Below are 25,894 nucleotides of genomic sequence, written 5' to 3'. Positions count from 1 at the left end.
GAGTTGAAACATGAAAGAAGTGGGTGCTGAGGGTGAGGAGTGGAAGCAGAGTAAGCCCTACAGATTCTGGGCTAAGATTCAAGGCAGAAGGAACAAGGGCAAAGGTCCTGAGGGGAAGGTGCACCTGCCGTTTGCAAGGCCAATGTGATGAGACAGAGATGGAGAGGTAAAGTAGCAGCAGATGAGGTCAGAAGGGCCTGATCTCATGGGGGGTCGACTTCTATCCTAAGTGGTCTAAGAAATCATTGCAGGGGAGGAAATCTCCTGATTAAACCAAAGGAGAGAAAGCTGGGGGCAGTAAGACCAGGGGGAGGCTGTTGCAATAATCTCTGAGAGACAGGGTGGCTTGGACTAAGGTCTTAGCAGTGGAGATGACAAGAAGTCATCTGATTCTGGGTGTGTTTTGACAGTATTTGCTGACAGATTCTTTGCGGCACATGAGAAAGTGAAGAGTCAATAGCCTGAGCCATGGGAAGTCTGCATTAACCAGTGTGGAAAGACTGGACGGGAGCAGCCTGGGGTGGGTGGAGGGTGGAGGGTGAATTGTACGAGCTCAGTTTTAGCCCTGTGAGGGACCCAGTTAGGAGATTTCAGGGGGGCAGTGGCCTGCCGTGTCTGGAGGTCCACGCTGTAGGGTTAGGTTTGAGGTCAGCGGCACGCGGATGGTATTTGAAGCCATGCGATTGGATGAGACCACAGAGAACCAATAGGGAGAAAGGAGAGAAGAGATCCAAGCTCTGAGCTTTGAGGCACTCCAACATACCTGGGTAGGCAAATGAAGAGGGTCCAGCAGGTTGTACTAAGAAGGAACTCTCAGAGGGATAGGAAATAAAGCAGGTGCCTGGGATGACCTAGAGGCCTAGTCAAGAGATCGCAAGCTGGGAAGAGGGATCAGTCCCTGAAACGCTGCTGCTAGTCCTAAGATAAGGGTAGAGAACTGACCACTGAAGCACAGAGGCCGTCAGTAACCACGTAAGGACAGTTTGGGGGAGAGGTGGGGCCAAAGTCCCGCTGGACTCTTTCCTCAAATGGGAGGGAAGAAATTGGAGACGGCGACGGTAAATTTCAAAAGATTTATTACAAAGGAAGAAAAGAAATGTAGTGGAAGCTGGCTCAAGGGGGCTGGCTCAAAAAAAAAAAAACTTTTTAAACGATTTTATTTATTTATGAGAGCGAGAGTGAGAGAGCACAGAGGGAGAGGGACAAGCAGCCTCCATGCTGAGCATGGACCCTGACATGGGGCTGGATCTCAGGACCCTGAGCTCATGACCTGAACCAAAACCAAGAGTCAGACACTTAACCCAGGCGCCCCTCCTGTGTCATTTTTAAAATGGGAGAAATAACAGTAAGTTTCTATGATTCTGGAATTTCCTACCAGAGAGAGAGGGAAAAACTGTGCCTGGTGGGTCAGTCGATCATGAGCTGCCTTCAGCTCAGGTCATGATCTCAGGATCCTGGATGTTAACATCTAATATAACCACAGTACAAGTGGCAACATCAGGAAGTTAGCACTGATCCACCACTATTAGCTAAACTACAGACCTTTTTCAAATTTAGCATATTGTCCTATTAATGTTCTTTTTCCGGACTAAGAACCCATCCACGATCCCATATTCCATTTAGGTGTGATGTCCCCTTCATCTCCTGAACCTGGGATACTTCCTGCCTTTGAACACCTCAACAACTTTGGAAAAAGTTAGTCATAGAATGTCCCTTCCCTTGTTTGGGCTTGTCTGTCTCCTCACCCTTTAAATCAGGTCTAGAGACACCTGGGGGGCTCTGCTCTGGTTGAGCATCTGCCTTTGGCTCAGGTTGTGGTCGTGGAGTCCCGGGATCGAGTCCCACGTCGGGCTCCCTGCATGGGGCCTGCTCCTCCCTCTGCCTGTGTGTCTGCCTCTCTCTGTGTCTCTCAATAAATAAATTAAAAAAAATTTTTTTAAAGTATGAATTCCTTTGGGGATCCCTGGGTGGCTCAGCAGTTTGGGGCCTGCCTTCAGCCCAGGGCGTGATCCTGGAGTCCCAGGACCAAGTCCCACGTCGGGCTCCCTGCATGGAGCCTGCTTCTCCCTCTGCCTGTGTCTCTGCCTCTCTCTCTCTCTGTGTCTCTTATGAATAAATAAATTTTAAAAATCTTTTTTAAAAAAAATAAATCAGATTTGTATTTTTGGGCAGTAATACCTCATAAGCGACAGGTCCTTTTTGATGCATCATATCACGGAGCACCTGATGTCCACCATGGTCCTCCACTGTGAAGCTACAGTCTTATCCCCCTTTGTAATGAATAATTAGGTGGTCGTGAACTCAAAATACAAGCATTCTACATGGCTTTTCTCCCACCCTGCTCATCTCCACCGGCGCAGGTACCGAGTAGGTGGAGAACTGATTTAATATTTCGGGCGATCGAGTCAGTACCTTAGCTAAGGTATAACCTAAAACCGTTGCCAATATCATCGAAGAGAAAGCTTAACTGCTTCAGCGGATTTAAAATGTAGACCAAGACAATCAATTATAGAAGAGGATGCTTGACGATCTCAAAGGAGAAAAACAGCCCCGAGTTTAATCACTGATTAATTTATCCCGGTCTTTTGTGGAAATCCTTCTGTGTTCCTCTGGAAAACGCTTAAATCAAATCCTGTCCCTCTTGACCTACAGACAAGTGTACCTGAAAACAGTCTTCTGAAATATAAGCTGTATGTACAAATCTAGACCCCGGAGTTGATGACATTGGGAGATGGGGCCTTTGGGAGGTGATTGGGTCATGAGGGTGGAGCCCCCATGAGAGAGATTGGTGCTCTTCTGAAAGGGGGCCCAACGAGCTCCCTTGCCCCTTCTACTTTCCTGGCCAGGATGTGGATTTTCTGGTTTCAATATTATGCAGGGTGTTTTGTTTCAGTTCTCTGCCTGCTGCAGACTAGAGAGCTCTCGCCCACTTCCCAGGTAGATGGTACAACCCCAATGCCTCGCCCCTGAAAGCCCATGTCCAAATCGAATACCTCTGTGGAACCACCATGGCTTCACCCTCAGCTGACTTCCCTGCAGTGAGTTATTTTTCTTTCCAACACCAGGATTTCCCTTTCTGTCCATCATCTCAGCTACGTATTTCATCTGACCTCTCTATTTGGGATGGGTAGGAGGCTGTCCACCTCCGCACTGGCAGCCACCTAAACTGGGATTCCTAGCATCGATTTCTAACCAATTCAACTACACGTGCTCACGTATAAAATAACTTTGTGACTGTTCATATACTACACCTATGTAGGCATGCACACAATACACGTATAAATATGTGTTTTATGACTTTATGACTGCTCATACCATATACATATGGATATATAAGGTACCTGTATATGGATGTATTTAAGAGCACAAGTCCCATTTTAGTGTAATTTAGCAACAAAGTTCCCGTTACATACAATTATAATAATAATGGTCATGGTGTGACATTTCCTTTATGCTATTAGGTTCTGAATTGCTGTTGAGAAAAAAATAAAAAGTTGACATTTCCTGAGCATTTACTCCAGGCACCGTGTTAAAGCACTTCGGGGACATTCTCGTTTAATTTCCACAGCTCTTTATGGGGTAGGTGCTATACTGTCCCAATTTTACAGATGTAGCTATTAAGGCTTAAAGGGTCGAGTAATTTGACCAAAATTCATACAGCTCGTAAATGGTGGGGCCGGTACTCAAACCATGTCTGTTTGGCTTTAGGGCCCAAATATGTAACCACTTGACCTCTCATCTTAAACAGCCAAGTTAGACAAACTGGGTATAGTAGATGTCCATAATATACAAAAATCCCTTAAAAATCATTAGGATGGAACAATAAACACTACAATGTAAAAATAAGTAAGAGACTAGGATAAGTTATTTATAATAGATTATACTTGGGGGATCCCTGGGTGGCGCAGCGGTTTGGCGCTTGCCTTTGGCCCAGGGCGCGATCCTGGAGACCCGGGACTGAATCCCACGTCAGGCTCCCGGTGCATGGAGCCTGCTTCTCCCTCTGCCTGTGTCTCTGCCTCTCTCTCTCTCACTGTGTGACTATCATAAATAAATAAAAATTAAAAAAAAAAGATTATACTTGGTAATAAACAGAGAAATAAGATGTTTAAACTCATTAATAATCAAACACAAATTAAAATAAGATGTTATTTTCTACCTGTAAGAATAACTAAGATTAAAAAGTGATTCTCAGGACAAATTAGCTCCCATGGAGAGAAATAAACATGCACAGCAGGTGGACCTTAAACCAGGATTCCTAGAAGACAAATAGGGGATATTTTATCAAAAAGCTTTAAAATGCTTATGCCAGGGGTGCCTGGGTGGCTCAGCTCAGGTCAGGATCTCGAGGTCTCAGGATCAAGCCCCGTGTCTGGCTCTGCACTCACTGCGGAGGCTGTCTGTTTCTCTCCCTCTCCCTCTGCCCTCCCCCAGCCCTGACTCATGATCTCTTTGTCTCAAATAAATAAATAAAACGTTTAGAAAAATCATAAATAAATAAAATAAAAAGCTTACGTCACATGGAAAAAAGTTCTCATATTTTGAAAGAAACAATAAGGTTATGAAGTAGCAATGAAACATTATTTTTAAATTAAAATACATATATGTGTACATATGTATATTTGTATGTATATAATTTTTTTAAAAAATAGCTATGTTATATCAACATATTGACAATTGTTATGCCTTTATGAAAAAAGATTGCAGGGAATTTTTGGGTTTTTTGTTTATATGTATAATTGATTTTCCTACAATACACATGTATTAGTTTCAGACCCCCTAGTCCAGTATTTCTTAAAAATACTCGGGCAAATTGAAAATGCAAAGTTCTGAGCCTGTACGGTCAAAGGCTGGATTGGAAAGATAAAGTGGGTCTATAAATAAGGTCCCATAGGATGTCTAAGATAAAATAAATGAAAAAAACTAAGTCACCAAATAATATGGACAATGTAATCTCGTTACTTAAAAATTATATATAATTATATATTATAAATTATTTAATATATGAAATTGTAAATATTTATTATATATTATATATTAATTAATTATACAGTAATTCCATTATATGATAAATATAGTGGTTTGGGAAGAAGATAGGAAAGACATTTACTGGGATGCCTGAGTGGCTCAGCAGTTGAGCATCTGCCTTCAGCTCAGGGCGAGATCCTGGGATCCAGGACTGGATCCCGCGTTGGGCTCCCTGCAAGGAGCCTGCTTCTCCCTCTGCCTGTGTCTGCCTCTCTCTCATGAATGAATAAATAGATCTTTTAAAAAAAAAAGACATTTACTTTCTATACTTTTCTATTACTTTTTCCAATAAATATTAATTACTTTGATATTAAAATCCTCAACTAAAAATAAGGAAGTTGAAGGAAGAGCTGATCGAAATCCATAAAGCAAAATTTTTTTTTTTGCATTCGATTATGGAAAAACCAAACTCCGTGTTAACACCAAGCTTAACAGATATTATTTTTTAAAGATTGTATTTATTTATTCCTGAGAGACACACAGAGAGAGAGGCAGAGACACAGGCAGAGGGAGAAGCAGGCTCCATGCAGGGAGCCCGATGTGGGACTCGATCCCAGGACCCTAGGGTCAAGACCTGAGTCGAAGGCAGATGCTTAACCACTGAACCACCCAGACGTCCCTAGATATTATTAAATAGCAAATAAAATTACTCAGTCTAGTACTTGAAAGTCAAATACATTTATAGGCATTTTTACTCCAAGACTGGTCCATGTGGGAAACGTCCAGATATTCAATAATTATTTAGCCACACCTAACGGTTATTGATCAATGACCGCTCATGAATGGAAATTCATGAATGGAGACAGGATCTTGATCCTATTTCTCATTAGGGCTCTGTGACCTGGTACCAACTTCCTGTGCTTGACCATGACTCTACCCAGTGTTGGTCCCTTGTATTTCAGATGAGTGCTATGTGGCACCTGGAAGAAAGGTGCCTGCCAGATGGATCTAGGGACCCCGTGCTGTCCTGGGGGACCTCAGCCCAGGCTGCCGAGGGACAGACATTCTTGGGGAATGAGCCCATCCTTCTCCTCCCTGCCCCTGACACTCCCGTCCTCCCCTTGCCCTACTCCTGCCCTCTGCCCCTTGGCGGCCTTGCTGGGCCTAAGTCCTCTGACACAGTGGATGCTCCTGGCCTCTTGCCCACAAGTCGCCCATGACGGGGATGCTGAACCACTGCTGGCCTTCTCCAGCCTTGGGGGCCTGAGTACACTGCACCTAGACCTCCTGACACCCCTGGAGGCCTCCGGCTCGTCCCTCAGGTGCCTGAGGCCCAGGGTGGCCTCACTTGCCCTTCCCAGCCAACCCCAGGGGGCATGCAGAGGTATCTTGTTGGTATGGGATGCACAGGCCTCCCCTTTTGGGGTCAGGTGCCTCCCTGTCCCACTGTGTGCCAGGTAGACTGACTTGGCAGGGCCAAGAGTTACCTTTGCCCGGTTGCGAGCCCAGGACTGAGCGATGGTGGGGGGCTGAGCCAGCCATGTGGTGCTTGGCCGTCCGAGGGCTACCATTTTGCCCATTGCCCTACATGTGTGCTGTGGTTCCCTTACTTGTTCTTACGAGAAAGGTGCCTGTTTGTCTTTGTGCGGATGTTTCAAAGGGACAGAGGTCATTCGCGACAGGTCTAGGGGAGGTACAGGCCCTCCTCCCATTTCAGCAAGAGCCCCCTTCCCGTATCCTCCAGCCAGCCCACGTCAACAACTCCTGGAAAAGTCTGGCCTCTTAAAATCCACACGTCCACTAACTGTACGACGTCCTGACAGCATTTGAAGCTCCTACACGTCTTCGCCTTATGGAAAACACTTCATTTCCAAAATGAGGACCCGTATAGAAAATAAGAATAAGGACCCGTAAGTGAGTGCCTTAAGAATGATACGTATTAGGAAACACTCAGGGCCAAGTCTAGGCCTCAGGTGTGGATCTGAAAAGCACACTGTTCCAATTCATCGCAGAGGCTCGTTTTACAGTAGATTAGCAAAACCGGCCTTTCTGGTTCCTAACCCCATAATCTCTGCTAAGCAAACGGTGGCAAGCCAGCTGGTTATGTTAATGGATCCACCTGCAGCCACTGCGGCCCATCACTTCGGCTCCTCACTGACCCCACTCGTGCCATCTCTTCACCACTAGGGACACCACGTGTCCCGCGGCTACGTACTGAGAATAACCAGACTGAGGGTGCAGGATGAGATGCCCTTTCTCCTCCCAAGCAGGATCACTTGGGCAAAGTGATACACCAAGTGACAAATCCACTGGAAGCAATCCTTTTTTAATGCCACGACTCCGGGTTCGGGAAATGGGGGGCAAGGAAGAAGGGAATGTTCCAGTTTCCTTAGCTTCCGCCAAAAGGAGTGGTGACCCGAGGGACCTTCTTATGGGTCTGATTCTGGGTAGGTTGGTAAGTGAAGGGGTGCGTGGGGGTCCTGAGCACAAGGAAGGGACCCCCACCAGCAACGGTGTGCAAGTTTCCACAGCTCAGAGCAAGGCACCATCCAATGAGAAGCAGGAGCACAGGCTAAGTCTCAGCTTGTTTGGTGGTTTGCATGCAAATCGCTTGTAGTTAAGAACTTTTTCTTTAGGGGCACCCGGGTGGCGGCTGAGCATCTGCCTTGGGCTCAGGTCACGATCCTGGGTTCCCAGGATCGAGCCCTGCATCAGGCTCCCCGGGGGGAGCCTGCTTCTCCCTCTGCCCATGTCTCTATGTCTCCGCCTCGGTCTCTGCCCCTCTCTTTGTGTCTCTCCTGAACAAATAAATACAATCTTAAAAAAAAAAAAAAAAAAGAAGAAGAAACAAGCTTCCTTAAAGCAAGCCTTAGGCAGAGCCATGTTAATACGTCAAACAGATCAAAGTGTCGGTGTCCTGCCTGGATCTGCAGGGGAGGGAAGAGTAAAGGACCATAACCCGTCTTGCCCGTAGCTCACGAACAGAGCCGCACACCGCGTGCCTCCTTCCCTTGGAGGGTTATCACTACACCTGGCACCACCGATGGAAGAAATGAAGCAACTGTCCCCGTGCCACCAAGGAAGGCCACGACCTGGGACAGGCCGAGGAGGAGCTAAGAAGGGGCAGCCAGGGATTTGAACCCATGCCTGGAACTTCCTCATTTCGACCCTGATCAAGTCTCTGACATCAAAACATAAAGGTGGGGGGCTCTGATTGTCGTGGATCTCCAAGGGCTGTCAAGAGCACGCTAATCTCATGAGTGACGCTGAGGCCACGGCGTCCAGCTGTGCTGTCGGGCGTGCGAACTCCTCGTCTACACAGGGAAGGGGATGCACCCACCGCGCTCTCCCCTCCCCTGGTCCCCACACGCACACCCGTTTAGCCCCGTGACACTTAAGAATAAAGCACACACGCTTAGTCCGGGGCGTGAGCAGAGAGCAGAACGATGGGGTTTGGAGGGCAAGGCCACGGACTGCATCGGCCGCTGCAGGTCACCGCTGCCGCGCCTCGGAAGGAAGCTGGCATCACCGAGCATTGCAGCTCACCTTTGCTCCGAAGGCTACAGGTCTTCTTGGGAGACTACACACAGGGCGTGCAGCGCACCCACCTTACACGCTTAGGACTAAATCCCCGCCGGTTGCAAGGACTCAGGAGATGAACGTGCACAGGAGAAAGCGCCTGGGAAGGATTAGGCGCTTTCAGAACACCCTGCCCTCTACCATTGGGAGGAGGGACGCATGCAGCCCTTGTGCCTTTTCCACCTTTGCTAGGCTCTCCAGGCAGCTGGCCCGGCGGGTGCTGAGCACAAAGCGGCTTTCATCCTTGGGTCACCCGGCCAGACCCACCATGGACTCGGTCCAGTGCAATCAATGCTGGCGGAGCTCGCAGACCCGCTCACGTGGAGGACGAATCGAGGTCTCCTCGCTTACATCACTCACTCGGACCCTTCGGGTACCAGCAGTTCCTCTGCAGCCCGGGGTGGGGTGTGTGTGTGTGTATCAGGCTCTGCAACAGACCGCAGGACCTGGCTAGAGCACGCACCTGTTTTACAATCTGAGCGCTGCAGGCTTCCTTCTCTGCCCTGAGGGGGACAGTAGCAAACTAGGTGTGCTATCTTATGAACAAATGCCCAGGATTCACCCGGCATTTGTTGATGATACATAGTAGATCATCGGGGATCCCTGGGTGGCTCAGCGGTTTAGTGCCTGCCTTCGGCTCAGGGCATGATCCTGGAGACCCGGGATCGAGTCCCACATCGGGGACTCCCTGCATGGAGCCTGCTTCTCCCTCTGCCTCTCTCTCTCTGTGTCTCTCATGAATAAATAAATAAAAATTAAAAAAAAAAGATAATAGATCATCAACTATTATCACAGAAAGCAGGGACAATGCAGCCAGGACAGCTGGGCCATTTGTCTTCTAACAATTAGCATCTAATGAGGCCTCGTCTGTGTGCATTACAAAACTAAATTCTAGACACAGATGATTGCCTTAGATCCTAATACCTGGAGTTAGGTCCCACTTTACCCCAATTTCACAGGTGAGGAAACCACAGGGGCTTAGAGAAGTTCAGCAGCTGGTCCAAGGGCAGAGAGCTAAGAAGGGGCAGCCAGGGATTTGAACCCCGCTGAGCTGCTTTTGGTGGAAATTTGACGCAGGTTCTAGAATGTTCAATTAGCATGATAATTGTAGAGAAGATAAAACAACCAAGGCTTAGAACAGTGCCTCCCTCACAGTAAGTAACCGACATTGACATTTCCGTCATCCACAGCACCAAAGGCAATGTTGCTCAGTCAACCTAACGTTAAGGAAACAAATATTATTTACCTTTTTTTGGTGAAGGACACAGTCACAGAATATATACACAGATATCTACTATCTGCTGGGTGCGGACAGTCTAAAACCATCACTGAAGCAAATACACAATTGTTTCCAAGTATTGGGGGTAGTGGGAATAAATAACACTATTCTACCCAAACAACATAATAAAAAAAAGTTAAAAAAATTTAAAAACCTCAAGTAGATATAATTATAGATAAATAAAGCCTTTGAAAATGATTTAAAATTTCATTTCAATGTCTAAAATTATAAATCCTCACACCATTTTAAGTTTTAATAAAGTTTAAAGTTTGGCACCTACAAAGTACTTTTATGCATAGCAGGTTTCCAACAAATCATTCTGGAATAAATGAGTGAATTCATGAATATGCTTTTAAAAACAGACAATATCCTTTCATTACGTTTAGGATTTTTTTTTTAATTCTATGATTCAAGTTGTGTGATATTTTCTTATTAATGATTTTTAAATCATTTCTTTAGTAATGATTTTTTAAATTTTTATTTTTAAAAAGGTTTTATTTTTATTTATTTGAGAGAGAGAGAGAGCGCGCGTGCAAGCGTGCAAGCACAAGAAGAGGGGAGAGGGGCACAAGCAGACTTCCCACTGAACAGGGAGCCCGATGCAGATGTAGGGTCTTGATCCCAGGACCTCGGGATCATGACCTGAGCCAAAGGCAGACACTTAACCGACTGGGCCACCCAGGCACCTCTAATTTTTTTTTTTAAGAGACTCTTAGGATCAATCTCTACTTCAAATAAAGGAAATAACTATCATCCCGAAAGACAAAAAGAAACAACTAAGTATCTGGCCAGAAATAATTAAAATAGTTAAGAACAGAGATGAAATTTTCAGATATGAGAGGTAAAAAGAAAAGCAGCTTCAAAACATCTTTATTTACATTTAAGAAAATATAAAACTGTTCTCTATGCAGCAAAATGAAAACACACGAAATAGATGTATACATTTAAGCCACGTGACTGGTGAAGAGTAAAGACATTCCCCAGTACCGTATATATAACTGAATAGATAAACTCAGACCAAGAAAATGTCTTTTCTCGAAAGTATTTCGGTGCCCTGGGTTACCGTGGGGACTCAGTAGTCTAACCACTGTGCACTCAAAAATAACTCTTCATTTTAAAAAAGGACTTCTAAAAACCTAATTATAAGCATAAGGATACAGATTACTGCAGTTATTTCTATACAGTAAAATGTTCGATTAAATCTACACTGATGAAACTGCTCAGTACACCTGTTATGTTTAAAGGAAAATAAAGGAGAGAGGGATATTGGAAAATTGTAAAGATTTCTAGTAACAGTCTCTACACCTTTGCAGCAGAGGCGAATCTGAGGTTCCCCACGTATTCCCCACGCATTAGGAAAATCAATAGCATTACCTGCGGGGTGCCTTGGGTTGCTTTTGCATAAGCTTTTATCTCAGTTTAGCAACATTAAAAAAAAAAAAGCACAGAAACACAAGATGTATATGACCTTGGCTCACCACTACCCGGACCTCCTTAATACAATCTGCTAAAAGAGTGAGAAAGGGTGGTGGTTCCCTTCCGCAAGCTTCGTCACATGGTGCTGCCAAACTGCAAAGCTAATGGGACAAATAAATAGGCTGACCCTATGTCATAGGTAAGAAAGACCCTTAAAATCAAAGATGGAGCTGCAGTACTTAAAGGGTCACGATTTTTTTTTAAAGGAAAAAAATGAGGTAGTAAAAAAATGAATAAATAGTAAAATATAATAGTAAGTAGTAAAAATTAATAAAAAACAGTAAAAAAAATAAATAATAATCGTAAAAAAATCCAAATCGAATGCAATCTGGGCTTTCTAAATCCAGCCTGCATTTGTACATCATGTCCATATTAAACAGCCCAGGGTTCAGCCTAGGACCTGCCAGAAAAAAATCTGCAGGGACTGAAGCCTGGTGTCTGACTCCATTTGTGACAAAGCATTTTTTTAAAAAAAAAAAACTATTGATGAGCACATGGCCTTTCCTGTGACCATGCAATCCTAAGCGAACATTTCAAAGGCCAGGCATTGGTCAGTAAAACTGAATCTCAGTGGCTCTCGTGGTTCCAACAACTTTTAGGAGCACAGGCACCTGACTCAATTTAAACATCGGAATGCAGATTTATGTATGTGAGATATGCATTTTACGCCTAAAATCATGAACGGTTTTTTTTTCAGACTTACAAAAAAAATGCACAACGAATATTATTTGGGACAAAACCTAGCAACCGGATCCGCCTATTGCTGTCAACTTTCTGGTCTTTCTGAGAGGCTAATCAACCTATGGAGTAGACGCAGGGCAAAGTGGAATAACCAACCTCCTGGCAGCCGCCACAGTCTCACTGGGACACAATGATCTACAAGGAAAAAGAAACCACGTGCTAATTATGCTCAAAAAAAAAAAAAAAAACAAAAAACAAAAAACAAGGTGCATATTTCCCAGAGTCTAATGCAACACTCTTATACTTTCCCACTTTTTTTCATGGACTGTTTTTTAAATGCATGCTTGCTCCCGAGGGGTAAAGTAGGGCAGGCTTGGTTAGGCTTGAAGGCTTGAAAGATCCCCAAAGCTAGATTTATGCAGGAGTCTCTCCTCTCCCAACACCTGTTACTAAAGTTCCTACACTTGTACTTAAGAAAAAAGCCAGACCGGGAGGAAGCTCCATCTGCTCCCCCTTCGGAGCTGGGCTTTACCCACCGAGCTGCTGGGGTCTCCGCCTCGCACTCTGCCCCCCTCAAGCCTTCCGAGAAGCACGCACATCCGTGCAAACCGACGATGCACCGAGCGCGGACCCACAGGTGCACCGACACCTGCACGCAGACCAGCGATCGCTCAAACCTCGGGCTTCCCTCCAAGCCCGCCTGCGCCCTGCACGTCCGGGTGCCTCCCCAGGTTCTCCCCACCCAGGAACCTGGAAGGAAGGGCCAGAAAGACAAAAACAGTCTGCACTAAAGGAAGAGAAAGGAAACACAAGCCCCGCCTCTCGGGGGGCTCCGCAGCCTCAGCCACGGGGCCCCGCTGCGCCCAGGTGCAGCCTGAACGGACGCCAGCCCGGACCCCAGCTAGGACGTCCTGCCATCCAGAGGCGTAAGCAGGGAACGGGGGTCCTCGTCACCAAGAAGGAGAATAGGAATAACGATTGTCACCACGGGGGTCCGTACAGCAGCGGCGCGCGGCGCGGACCTCTCCTCCAGCCCCCGCCGCCCGCAGCCTCGCCCCGCAGCACGACTCCGCCGCCGAGCCCGGCCCGGGATGCGCGCGCCCGCCGGCCCTCCGCGCGCACGCGCACGCGCCCCGCCCGGCCCCGCCCTCCCCGTGCTCTCTACCAGCGCAGGCCCCGCCCACCCAGATCGGCCCCGCCCCCCCGCCCGGCCCCGCCTCCCCTGGTCTCCCCTTGAGCTCCTGCCCCGCCCACCCCGCTCGGCCCCGCCTCCCCTGGTCTCCCCTTGAGCGCAAACCCCTACCACCCCGCTCGGCCCCGCCCTCCCCTGCTCGGCCCCGCCTCCCCTGGTCTCCCCTCGAGCACTGGCCCCGCCCACCCCGCTCGGCCCCGCCTCCCCTGGTCTCCCCTTGAGCTCCTGCCCCGCCCGGGACCCCGCTCGGCCCCGCCTCCCCTGGTCTCCCCTTGAGCGCAGACCCCTACCTCCCCGCTCGGCCCCGCCCTCCCCCGCTCGGCCCCGCCTCCCCTGGTCTCCCCTTGAGCTCCTGCCCCGCCCACCCCGCCTGGCCCCGCCTCCCCTGGTCTCCCCTCGAGCTCCTGCCCCGCCCACCCCGCTCGGCCCCGCCTCCCCTGGTCTCCCCTCGAGCACCGGCCCCGCCCACCCCGCTCGGCCCCGCCTCCCCTGGTCTCCCCTCGAGCACCGGCCCCGCCCACCCCGCTCGGCCCCGCCTCCCCTGGTCTCCCCTCGAGCACCGGCCCCGCCCACCCCGCTCGGCCCCGCCTCCCCTGGTCTCCCCTCGAGCACCGAGCACCGGCCCCGCCCACCCCGCTCGGCCCCGCCTCCCCTGGTCTCCCCTCGAGCACCGGCCCCGCCCACCCCGCTCGGCCCCGCCTCCCCTGGTCTCCCCTCGAGCACCGGCCCCGCCCGCCCCGCCCTCCCCTGAGCTCGGGCCAGGCCCGCGGGCGGCGCAGCATCACCCGCTGCCGGTTGCTCTAGGCCCATCCCCTCGGCCTCTGGCCGCGCCCCGCCAGGGGACCGGGGTAACTTAGGTGCTTACTCTGCGGACAGCACCCTGCGGGAAAGCCCGCAACCTCCCTTGACCTTTATATTCACCTCGCTGCCTAAATTCCGAGGAAACGATGAAAAGAGGAAAAGCCAGTTATTCTGAGAAGCAGCTGATCGCCTTAAGGACTAGTGTAGGAGTCCAGCCGATCTTCTCCGATACTTCGGGAGGAAAATTGCCTGCGTCAAGTGGACGAACAGGGACCACACCTTGAGCGCTTGTGTGCAAAGTTATCTTTGGGGGAATAAAACGGCCCCAAGCATCTGTGCAAGGCCAGAGCATTCCTTCCTTCTGGACTGTCCACCGAATAGTGGTGTGCCGGGCACTTTGATGCTGCCCTGAGCATGGTTTTTTTTTGGGGGGGGGGGTGTTCCATCTTCTGGCATCATTTCTAAAGAGTCCTAATTGGAACAGAGATCCTGGAAAATCTCATATATTATAGACCATCTTATTTTTTGATTAAATAGTGTAACCCAACTAGTCGTGGTTGAACTTTAAAACAAAGTCATTATTACAGAAAGAAAACAACTTACTTGTGAATACTTAGATATTGTGGGTCTCGAGAGGCTATCATGGAGGGAGCAATTCTTTTCCCAAATATGTAAAATGATCACATTTTGAAGGAAGAGAAAAAAAAAGAGTGTTATTTCTACTGTTCTAGGAAATCAGTATTTACTAGATGATGAGACAGTAGCCGACTGAACGTTTTGCTAACGTGGGAAATTTTAGGATGATCCTGATGGGTGATCGTATATGTATTTTAAAATTCTGTGTTAAGAACCTGAATTTTATCTAGCTTCTTTCTAGAAGTTTTAAATAATTTTTTTTCTCATCCTCTCTTTTATAGGAATTCTGCTTGGACTCAGTACAGTATTAGCACAGAAAGATTTTCACTAAGATGTAATCTAGATTCAAAGGAATGATTTTCCCGCAATAATCCAAACACACTCAAAACATTTTCAATTCTCACTTAGCCAATAGCTGTGAAAAAGAGCGCTTGCTGGCAATTACAATGCAAAACCACCCACAACTACTTCGAAGACCTTTACCTCCCAAACTCCCCAAACTGCCTTTAAGTAAGAAGAAAGTCCCTACAGGTATGTGTAATTAATCAGATATGTTATTAGGTTTACTTATTTTTTCATAGGAATTTCTCAACCTGCACAGTTCAGAATCACAATCGTGAAAAAGACCCACACTAATAACCGGTAATGTTACAAATGTTTGTTGGGGGTGCTAACCTCCGATTCAGTTCTACAGGTACAGTTCAGTTGATCCTCATTGTCTATGGATCCTATAGGTGCAGGTTTACCTAACTGCTCAAATGATTTCTAACCCCCAAAGCGGTACCGTTTGCTGGACTTTGTCTTTCTAACTCAAGGATAGATCAGAAACAACACTTCAGAGCCCTAGAGAGAGTTCTTTCTCCTTTTTTTTTATAATAGATGAGACTGTCAGGAGGAGAGTCTTACACATGGTGACTCTCGGTCATTAGTGGGTGCGTATGTTCTGGGTGGCGAAGACCCAGATTCCCAGCTGATGGCCAGGGAGGGATGTGCGCTGCCTTCTTGTTTCAGCTCTCATCCTGTAAACAACAGCCCTTGGCTCCGTCTGTCTTCATTCTTTTTTCTCAGTGCCACATTTTTAAAATGTTTGTGCTTTTCGTTGGTGTTTCTGCTGTCTAAAACAGTGCTCAAGGGCTATCTGGTATTCCCAAGCAGCAGAAGACTGTGCTGTGACTTACCGACGAGAACATAGGTGTTGGTTAAGCTTCCTTCAGGCATGAGTTACAGTGCTGTTGGCTGTTTGTTCAGTATTAATGAATCAACGATATATATTAAAGTGTCTTTAAATAGAAATACATATAAAAGATTATGTATTGATTGGTTGCTGATTCTGTTGAGACCAAAGGCTTAGAGGAAACGAACCCTATTAGTTTCCAATTTTTCCTAGAAGCCATGGCTCAGTATTGGATAATTTCAGTGCTCACATATTTTTATAGAACAGAACTGTCACGGAAAAAAAGAATTGACCATATTTCTGAGCCCAGTGGTAAGAATAGGGGGCGGGGGTGTAATAGTAGGCAAAAGAGAGCTTATCCATCCTTTTCTTTGGTTATCCTCTGGTTGGATCAAATAATCATATAAGTAAATGTAGAATTACCCTGTGATAAGTGCTATGAAGTGAAGATAAATAAATCTCCTCTTGAAGAACTAAAACTTTATATCCTACCCTTAATCCTTTATTTCTGTATGTGGTATTTATTGACTCCTTACTTAGAGCAATGATAAAATTAGTATATTTCTACTTTCCCCTTTTCAATCTCCTCAACCACCTGATTTTATTTGCTTGTCTTTGTTATTTTATAATGTATTTCCTTATCTTAGTATCAACATTTATACTGTTAAATATGCCTAGCCTGTCACTTGATTTACAATGTTAAATTATTATCTTTGATTCATGGCTATTAAAGATGTATTCAACACACCTATCCCACCTCCAATTTCCTATCCCACTTCCCCTTTCAACTTTTTGTTATATCCTTTCTACATTTCTTTGGCATTCTGTATTTCTACATTTACCACCTGTTCTGTAAGAGTAATGCCCACAGTTATGTGGATTTAGTGCACACTACTAGTTCTTTTCTTGTAGTTTTTTTCATTCATCTTTTGGTTGAAGTTTATCTGGGAGTACAGAGTACAGGGCTGACAAATTCTTTGGGGCAAAGGGTAGGAGGGATGGGGGGACTGGGGCTCTCCTGCCTTTTGGCACCTCAGAGCTTCTATGACCTTGACTGTTATTAATCCTGTGTTCCCAAAGGTTCTTGGTAGAGTACTTTGCATATAGTAAGTGTTCAAAATATTTGTTGAATTCATTAACCTAAAATGACTCAAGTACAGTTTCTAAAAATGAATATTCAAACACTGAAATAAAACCCTGAAATATCTATAATCTGCATATGATGCTAGATGCCATGGGGAATTAATGATTTGAATGACTTGGCGCCTGCCTTTTAGGACATTTTAAGACCTTTAATCAAATTCTAAACACGAGATACACGTAAAATAAAATCCTTAAATAACAGTGTAAGGCAACATAGAATTTATATCCAATTAGTGGTACAGACAGTAGTAGTTCATAGACATGAGAGAGGACTGGGGCAGGAGTAGGGTTTGAACTAAGACTTGAGGAATTAGTAAGGGTGGAATGAAATATGTTTTATAGAGGAGACCTGTGTAGTTTTTGATGGCGGAGGAGAGTCTATTGGAAAAGGAGAAATTTAATACATTAGAAAAAAGAAAAAATCATGAGGGAAACATCAAAAACTAGGCATGTCTGGAATTGAGGAGACACAGATAGTATCTTCGTTGGGAGGATTTCCCTAAGCACCTCTTCTCCCTTCACAGAGTACTTTCCTTTGTGCTCCCATAGTATTCCGTGTTTACTCTTACTAAGCACTCATCATACCTGGTGTAACTGGTTACCTGCCTAGTTTCTATACCAAACTGTGATATATTTGATGGTAGTAAGGTTTGTGCTGTGTGATTGCACCGTCAGCACTGTGTGTACAGCTGGCACATGGTATGTGTTAAATGTGTATTGAATGAGAACAGTAGTGTGGGCTATATCAAGAAAGATGGATTGCATAAGGTTTGAGGCAGACTTTGAAAGAAGGAAATGATTTCGATTGGCTACTAAGAAAAAGTATTCCGCACACTGTGATCAACATAAGAAACGAAATTACAAATGGGGAGTTTGGGCTTTGTGATCATCAGTAATAATTAGAGTATTTGAAGGTTTCCATCGGAAATTAATGAATCGCTACCCAGCAAGGTTAGGTGAAGTGGACCCAATTCACATAGATTTTTATTCACCAAACTAAGATATCTGAATCATTACTGAGAAGATTCAGATGACTTGATGAAATGTTATCCAGCTGTATCAGAAAATCAAGGGTGAAGCTAAAGCGATGTAAACTAGGATGCTGGCTGTGAAAACTAGAAGGGAAATCTGGGTTTTTAAAAAATGTCACTTAACTATGAGAGAAGAGGTTTAAAATGCAATAGCCGGTGTGAAAGCATTTCATAAACTATAAAATCATTGTGTAGTTGTGAGATGTTATACTGCTTGTACTACATCTCGTGTGGCCTGCCATTATTTACTGACTTGCAGCAACCTGGAAAGTAAAAAATGCCCTAGAGTGGAAGTCTAGGGATCTGAATCCTGGTCTTAGCTCCAGCACTAATATGACACATGGCTTTAGGAAGTCATTCGATCAATAGGTCTTATCTTTCTACTCTGAAACAGTGGAACTTCATGAGGTTATTGAGTTTTCAATCCTTTTCTCCACTGTAAACCAAATGAAGATGGGACATGAGTCCATCAGAACAACAGCTCACTTCTTTATTGATTTTCATGGTAGAAAAGGACAGGGGAGTGGAGCAGGGGAGAAGAGGTAGGGAGTTAGAAGCTTTAGAACTGACGTATATAATTTGAGTGTAGTCTGGAGGTGATTAATTGACTATGTTAAACGTGAGGGCTGAGGAATCGGAAGTATAGGCAGATTGAAAAACAATCCCACAGAAATGATCAATGTCCTAATCTTTAGAACCTGTTAATGTTATCTTATACAGCAAAAAAAAAAAAAAAAAAAAAGGAAGAAAGAAAGAAAGAAAGGAAAGAAAGAAAGAAAGAAAGAAAGAAAGAAAGAAAGAAAGAAAGAAAGAAAATGTTCATGTGGGGTTACAGATATGATCAAGTTAAGGATCTTGTGATGAAAGATTATTTTGGATTATAAGGTGAACCCAAAATGCAATCACTTACATTCTTATAAGAGAGAGGCAGAGAGAGATTACACAGAGAGAAGAAAATGTGATATGAAGATGGAGCAAAGAGAGATTGGAAGATGCTGGCCTTGAAGATAAGTGTGATGTGGCCACGAGCCATGGAGTGCTGGCAGCCACCAGAAGCTGGAAGAAGCAAGGAATGGATTCTCTACAAGAGAGTTCAGAGGAAATATGGCCCTGCTGACACCTTGAGTTTTGGTTCAGTGGTACAATTTTGGTTTCTGGCCTCCAGAAGTGTGAGAGAATACATTTCTGTTGTGTTAAGCCACCAAGTTTGTGGTAATTTGTTACAGCAGCCAGCAGAAGCTAATACAAGAAAAATCCAACATTCCAGTGTGTGTGTGTGTGTGTACACATCTGTGTGACTAGATATCAGATATATCTCTAAACTGCTGATGAGTTTTGTATAGACATAGTAAGTCTGAGATGCTTAGGGCTTCCAGACCAGACTTAGAATTTTTATTGTATATGGAAAATTAGTTAAAGTGAGAGGAGGGATAATGTTAGAACCTTTGGGAATACCAAATGGTAAATTGAGAAAGAAGGATTTGTCTAGAGAAATATAAATGGCCAGGTGGCATTAGTGAAGAAATGATGGTGTTCTCATGATAGCCAAGGAAAGAGTGAATTTCATGGAAAAGAGAGTGAATTAAAGGGTCAGATGCTAAAAAGATGTCAAATAACGTAACTAAAAATGTGTATCTGTTAGGTTTAACAACCAGATTATCAATAATTATTTTGTCGTAACAGCTTTAGTAGTAGAGAGAGAAAGTTCCAGGTCATAATGGTTTGAAAAGCAAGTGAGAGGAAACTTTGAAAGGACAATAGAATAAGCTTTTTATTATAAATTAAATATCCTTTCTAAATGAGCACATCAAACTTAAGTTTTCTTGTTTATTTTTATTTTTTGCATGTCAAGATAGCTGGAATTTAAAGTATTAATATCAACCAATAAAGTATATACCAATTAAAAATAAAAGAAAGTTGGGCAGCCCTGGTGGCTCAGCAGTTTAGCGCTGCCTTCAGCCCAGGGCCTGATCCTGGAGACCCGGGTTCGAGTCCCACGTCGGGCTCCCTGCATGGAGCCTGCTTCTCCCTCTGCCTGTGTCTCTGCCTCTATCTCTCTCTCTCTTAGGAATAAATAAATAAAATATTTTTAAAAAATAATAAAAGAAAGTAGACTTAGATTGTGAATATAGATCGAAAACTTAAGGGAAACCACTTAACATTTTTTAAAGAGAAGTATCATTGATATGCTAAGAGAGAAACTGAGAAACTGAAGGAGAGAAACTGAATCATAAAATGCTCAACTGAAATCAGAAAAAGAAGAAAAGGAAGGGAATATTTTTAAAAATATTTTATTTATTTATTCATGAGAGACACAGAGAGAGAGGCAGGGACACAGGCAGAGGGAGAAGCAGGCTTCCTGTGGGGAGCCTGATGCGGGACTCAATCCCAGGACCCTGGGATCATGACCTGAGCCGAAGGCAGACACTCAACCGCTGAGCCACCCAGGCATCCCAGGAAGAGAAATTTTTAAAAAAGAAAAAAAACAAGCAGCAAAACAATAGCAATGAATAGAAAACTTTATAAATGTGTCAGATATTAAGCCAATAATGTCCATAATTCATTAAAAATGAACGGTCCAAGGATACCAATTAAAAGACAAATTGTTACAGCCAATAAAAAACAAACCCAGGGGTGCCTGACTATATATATATATATATATATATATATATTTATTTATATATTTATTTATTTATTTAATCATTCAGAAGGCAATCTAGATGAACCCTAGAAGCAGAATGCCAATGCTGATGGATGCTTTCATGGGCACATTTCCATGAATAATACAAATTCATTAAAAAATGAATAATTATAATGAAATCATAGCACCCTCAACATGAATTTTCACAAGTATCCAAAAGGCAAAACAATACTACAGTAAAAAAAAAAAAATCAGTGGTTGCCAGAAGTTTGTTCAGGGAGAGGAAGACTGTTGAATAGCTAAAGCACAGGGGAATTTTAAGACGGTGAAATTAGTTTTTATGTTATTGTACTAGTGGATGCATGGCATCACACATTTGGCAAAATCTGTGGAACTGTACAACGCAGAGAACGAACCCTAATGTAAACTATGAACTTTAATTCTCAACATTGGTTCATCAATTGTAATAAATGTACTACGCTAATGCGAGATGTTAATAATAGATAAAACTGTGTGCAGGGGAAGGGAATGTACGGGAACTATACTCTTGCTCAAGGTTTTTTTTTTATATCTGAAACTGTTCTAAAAATAAAGTCCATTGATTTAATTAAAAGTTAGATTAAAGTGACACAACAAACAGAACAGAGATGGGTGGAGAAACACATCAAATTGAGTGTAAATTAGTTTGCCATTGAAGAGAAGGATAAACATGGTGAGATGGTGCGTTGGAAGGAGTTCTGGAGTTTGTTGAGGATTTTGCTTGTGTTATTTTGTTTTAATATGGAAGAGAGAAAAAAAGGTGAAAATGGTGTAACCATGCTATTGAAGAAGTCAGTTTTTATTAGTTCCATATAAACAGGAAGCAAACATTCTCCTTCTCCTCTTACTGCCCTTCAAACTCACAAGGCACACACCTCGCTCTTCCAAGGCTTTTCTCATCACTTTCAGCTATTAGCCTTGTTTCATTTTTAGACATTAAACAAATAGTTCAATCCAAATTGTTATTTTTATTTAGCATGCAGCCAAGCCCTGCCCCTTCTCCCAGGTCAGACTAGGTCTGCTAATTGTTAGATGAGTCAAAGGGAACAGGGGGATGATGAGTTCTTACACTTGGTTCTTTACTTCTTTTTCCCAACTTACACTGTAGTTTCTGTTTCTCTGTCGGTGGGGCTAAGGGTGAGAAAGAGTGAAGTGAAGGTGAGAATCCAGACAGTAGTCTCTGGACCCCCTGAAGTGCCAGGAGATGCAGATCAAGTAGTTTCAAGGATTCTCTTGCCTTGCTCCAACCGAAACACTGCACTGAAGGGCCTAAGAGAGTTTTTTTGTTTTTTGTTTTTTTTGCTGCTCTGGAGGTATTAGTGGGGGACGTGAGTAGGGGAGATGGTGGTCTCCCCAGTTTAAAGGTGGTCTCTCCTTGTGACATACACTCCTCTTCTCTATGAATGGTTCTCTGAGATCTCCCCTGACATGATTTGAGGTGGAGGAAAGATCATCCTCTTGCACCCACCACAGGGAGGGGAAAGTTGGGGAAACACAGAGCACTCCAACAGCTCTATTCAGGAGAATGCCTCTCTCTGAACTCAGGCCAGTCTCTAGCCATCTCTTATATGTAGACCTCAGAAGGGTGGGAGTCAGGTTTACTTTGACCATCTCTTTGCAAGCCTTGCCTCCATGAGGCTGTTATCCCTCCCTTAGAATGTAGAGGTCCTCATCATTTATTGTACTCAACTGAGACAATGGGGAAAAAGTCACGTAACATTCAGTCACAGGGGAAAGAGAGAGCATATATGGTGTAGTGAGGTATCTAAGATGCAGGCACAGAGCATTTTTCGGACCTAAGAGAGAATAGAACATTTATCATTGCAACCCAACTGAACTTTAGTACCTTACAGCCAGTATCAGGATGTTACCATGTTCAGACATTTGGTCTGGCATTTGGCACTGAGAAGAAATGTAAGTCTTTGCCGAAAAAAGTTTCAAATGAGGAAGAGATAATGATAAATGATGAATAACAAAACTTCATCCAGAGCCTTTTGGCGCTTCTGTATATCCAGTTTTATTAGCAACTGCTCAAAAAACTCCCTTACTAGCCTACTCTTCTATCAATTCTCTTCATCCAAGAGTTGCTCCCTACCCTTTCTAAATCTTTTGAAACAATCTAGTCTTTCCAATTCTCCAACTGATCACTCACACTTTACCGCAGTCAGCTAAACAGAAGTCCTGATAGCTGAACAGCCATATACAGAAATTTTTAGAAGGTGAAAGAGGATGAGTAAATACAGAAAAGCTATGGATGCTAAGACATTAATAGTTTTGTTCCCGATGCCTTGATAAATATGAACTAATTGTGCTTTTTCAAAAAAATTTTTTTCTTGTTTAGCCAAGACTGGTAAAACTGAGCCAAAACATGTAAAGTTCACTCATGATGAAACCACTTTAATTCAAAGAAGGAAAACTAGTTTTCCTGATGCTGTTTCAGGAGATCAATCACAAGCCCTTGTCAACGTCCAAAATCTCTTTCTCGATCATTATATACAAGAAAGAGTGACTACTATTTCAATATCCAGGAAATCCAATAAGAGTGCCTCCTGGCACATTCCAGAGACTGCTACTGGTTCCATATTCTTTCCAAGCTCTCATTCAGCCTCAAGTCGAATTTTTGGGAAAGAAACAAGCCAAATGAAAATTTCAAGAAAATCAAAAGAAGCAGCATCAAAAATTACAAATATTTATTTTGGTGACATGTTCAAAGACATTCTGATTCTCTCCGGACCTTCAAGCACCACTTCTCAAGCTATTACTCCCAAACACAAGAAAGTTGGCTCTGAGTATCTACTATCATCAAAGGATAAAATCTGTACTTTTAAGCAACAACTGGTAGGTCCACGTGCAACAGTGCCAAGCCCTGTACCAAGAATTATGCGTGTTAAAGCTGAAAGATGGTGGTCTCCCCAGTTTAAAGAAAAAACTGCTGTGATACTAAGTATTACTCATTTTCCAGGTCTCATCTCCATACCATCACCAGTATTGCCAAGAAAACCTCACAGACAGTCTTTGTTAGGTAAGTCCATTCTGAACATGGTTTCTAATAACGGGGTGAAGTAGAGCAAAAGGGAGAGAAGGCACACAGCAAAGGGTGGTTATCCCTTGGGTTTGCAGGTTGGGATGTTGGGATCACTTTTTGCCTACATATCCAATATATGAGCCACAATGCAATAACAGAAGTACTGACCTTTCAAGTCTCCCAAGGTCAAGTTGGGTGCTCTACCCAGATGGTGGTAGTGGGAAACAGATGAGCAAGTTCAAAGGATCAGAAAAGTCAATATAAAAGAGCAGTGAGAATGAACGGTCATTCAGAAGGTAATCTAGGTGAACTCTAGAAGCAGAATGCCAGTGCTGTTGGATGTCTTCATGGACACATTTCCGTGAATAATACAAATTCATTAAAAGATGAATAATTACAATGAAATCATAAGCACCTGCAATATGAATTTCCACAAGTATCCAAAAGAGGTTTCGTTTTTTTTCTTTTTTTTCTAGAAACTCAAGTAACAGAGTCTGAAAATCTAGAAAGTGCTCCAAGGCAAATCACGCCAAGCCTTTCTGAAGGTAAATGCTATATCATACTTTAAAAAACTGTATATAAGTTTATCTCTCTATAAAAATATTCGTGATTTTGTGTGTTGGTGTATGCATGCGTGATTCACATATGTGTCTCACCTTATTTTCAGCTCTTTAAGCAAATTAACTCAGCAAATATTTTTTTAAACATTGACTATAGGGGATCCCTGGGTGGCTCAGCGGTTTAGTGCCTGCCTTTGGCCCAGGGCGCGATCCTGGGGTCCCGGGATCGAGTCCCATGTCGGGCTCCTGGCGTGGAGCCTGCTTCTCCCTCCTCCTGTGTCTCTGCCTCTCTCTAGAGAGGCATGTGTCTATCATGAATAAATAAATATTAAAAAAAAAACATTGACTATAAACCAAACTTTGTACTGACGTTGGGAACATAAAAGCTGAAGTATTCTTAATCTGGGTGGGGCAGATAAACATGAAATAATGAAAGTTATTATTTCCATGTGCCAGACACTGTTAAGTGCTTTGACTTTAGTTACCAGGGGAAAAAAGTGAAAAGTCATCTTTAAAGAAAACTGTGTCATCCTAGACTCACATTATTTCTACAAATAATTTCACCAATACAGTATGTAGTAAACAATTCACAATCGTGTGGCAGACAAAAAGAGAGACGAAATGAATGAAAACCAGCAGAAAACTAAGCAGTAAAATCATACCTACAGGAGATCCAGGTGTTACAATAATCAGATACAGATTTTAAAATAACTTCAAGACTTTTGGTCTATGATTGAGTAGCTTGTATTGAAGGGAGGACAAACCCTCCCACCAAAATCAACAATTAAAGCTGCCCAGAGTATATAAAATAGCTATTGAAGGTATTGGAGAGTAACTATTGTAGGCCTGACTTGAGTGGCTACAATCTTTGAAATATGGAAGCTCATGAGTTAGCTCTACATTTACCTTGGCTTTTGCCTGAGGTCATTTGTGGTGTTAGAGAACAGAGCACAAGTAGGAAGTGGTAGTATTACTGAGTTGAGGAGATAGCCATCAGACTCAGAGCTGTCCATATAACTGGGTTTTGAGATGCAAAATCTCAGATAGGAGAGAGGTGAATCCAAATATCTGCATGCATATCTGCTGATTTCTAAGCTGTGCATGTGCAGGATAATACTCTAAGAAGCAGCAGAAAACATCAGCTGAGATACTAAGGAAGTGAACGTATAATTTCATAGTTGCATGGAAGACAGTTACTGGAATTACATCTCTGCCAAAATTAGAGACCTTGTAAACACACTGGGCTTTTAGTTGAAGATCCAGAGGAAGCATGTCTTAGAAATAAGGATGATGTTTTAGAAAAAAAGCACAAAACTAAAATAGATTATCCCTAACAAAGCTCAAAACCAATCCTTAGTGAATCAAAGTGATACTTTTTGCCTAATCAGTGAAAATTTAACCCTTGTTGGAGAGACATAGCGTTATCCAAATCCTTTAAAATTTTCATCCACAATGTCCAGCATTAAATTTAAGAAATCCCGAGGCATCCTAAAAACAGTACAAAAAATCAGTATAAAGGAACAGACAGTGGACACAGACCCATAGAATCGTTTCCTGAAGTTTTTGAAGAAAGATTTTAAAATAATTGTGACTATTTCATTTAAGAAAATAAAGAATAAGTTAGAGAATTTCACCAGAGAACTAGAATTTTTGTTTTTAAAAACAGGAG

At 43.7% G+C, this 25,894-nt stretch overlaps 2 protein-coding genes across 4 annotated transcripts in view; one reads left to right on the top strand and one right to left on the bottom strand.

The window, feature by feature from the left end:
- The window catches only part of LCP1 (lymphocyte cytosolic protein 1), an 82,938-nt gene extending 69,883 nt beyond the window's left edge, over positions 1-13,055 (bottom strand). For 2 of the 3 annotated variants that reach the window (XM_055336035.1, XM_055336036.1), the window contains exon 1: positions 12,984-13,055. The gene's annotated coding sequence lies outside the window, so the exon portion shown is untranslated. Of the gene's footprint in view, positions 1-12,139; positions 12,171-12,983 lie in introns of those variants that run through there. The other variant, XM_055336034.1, reaches the window with a different exon arrangement.
- A 2,003-nt stretch (positions 13,056-15,058) lies between these two features.
- The window catches only part of LRRC63 (leucine rich repeat containing 63), a 36,515-nt gene continuing 25,679 nt past the window's right edge, over positions 15,059-25,894 (top strand). The window contains exons 1-3 of the mRNA XM_055336155.1: positions 15,059-15,143; positions 22,982-23,662; positions 24,142-24,210. Coding sequence (XP_055192130.1) covers positions 15,059-15,143; positions 22,982-23,662; positions 24,142-24,210 — 835 coding nt within the window. The remainder of the gene's footprint in view (positions 15,144-22,981; positions 23,663-24,141; positions 24,211-25,894) is intronic.

This window comes from Nyctereutes procyonoides, unplaced genomic scaffold (genome assembly GCF_905146905.1).
Source record: "Nyctereutes procyonoides isolate TBG_1078 unplaced genomic scaffold, NYPRO_anot_genome, whole genome shotgun sequence".
Taxonomy (NCBI): domain Eukaryota; kingdom Metazoa; phylum Chordata; class Mammalia; order Carnivora; family Canidae; genus Nyctereutes; species Nyctereutes procyonoides.
This window is presented reverse-complemented; position numbering and strand designations above follow the sequence as displayed.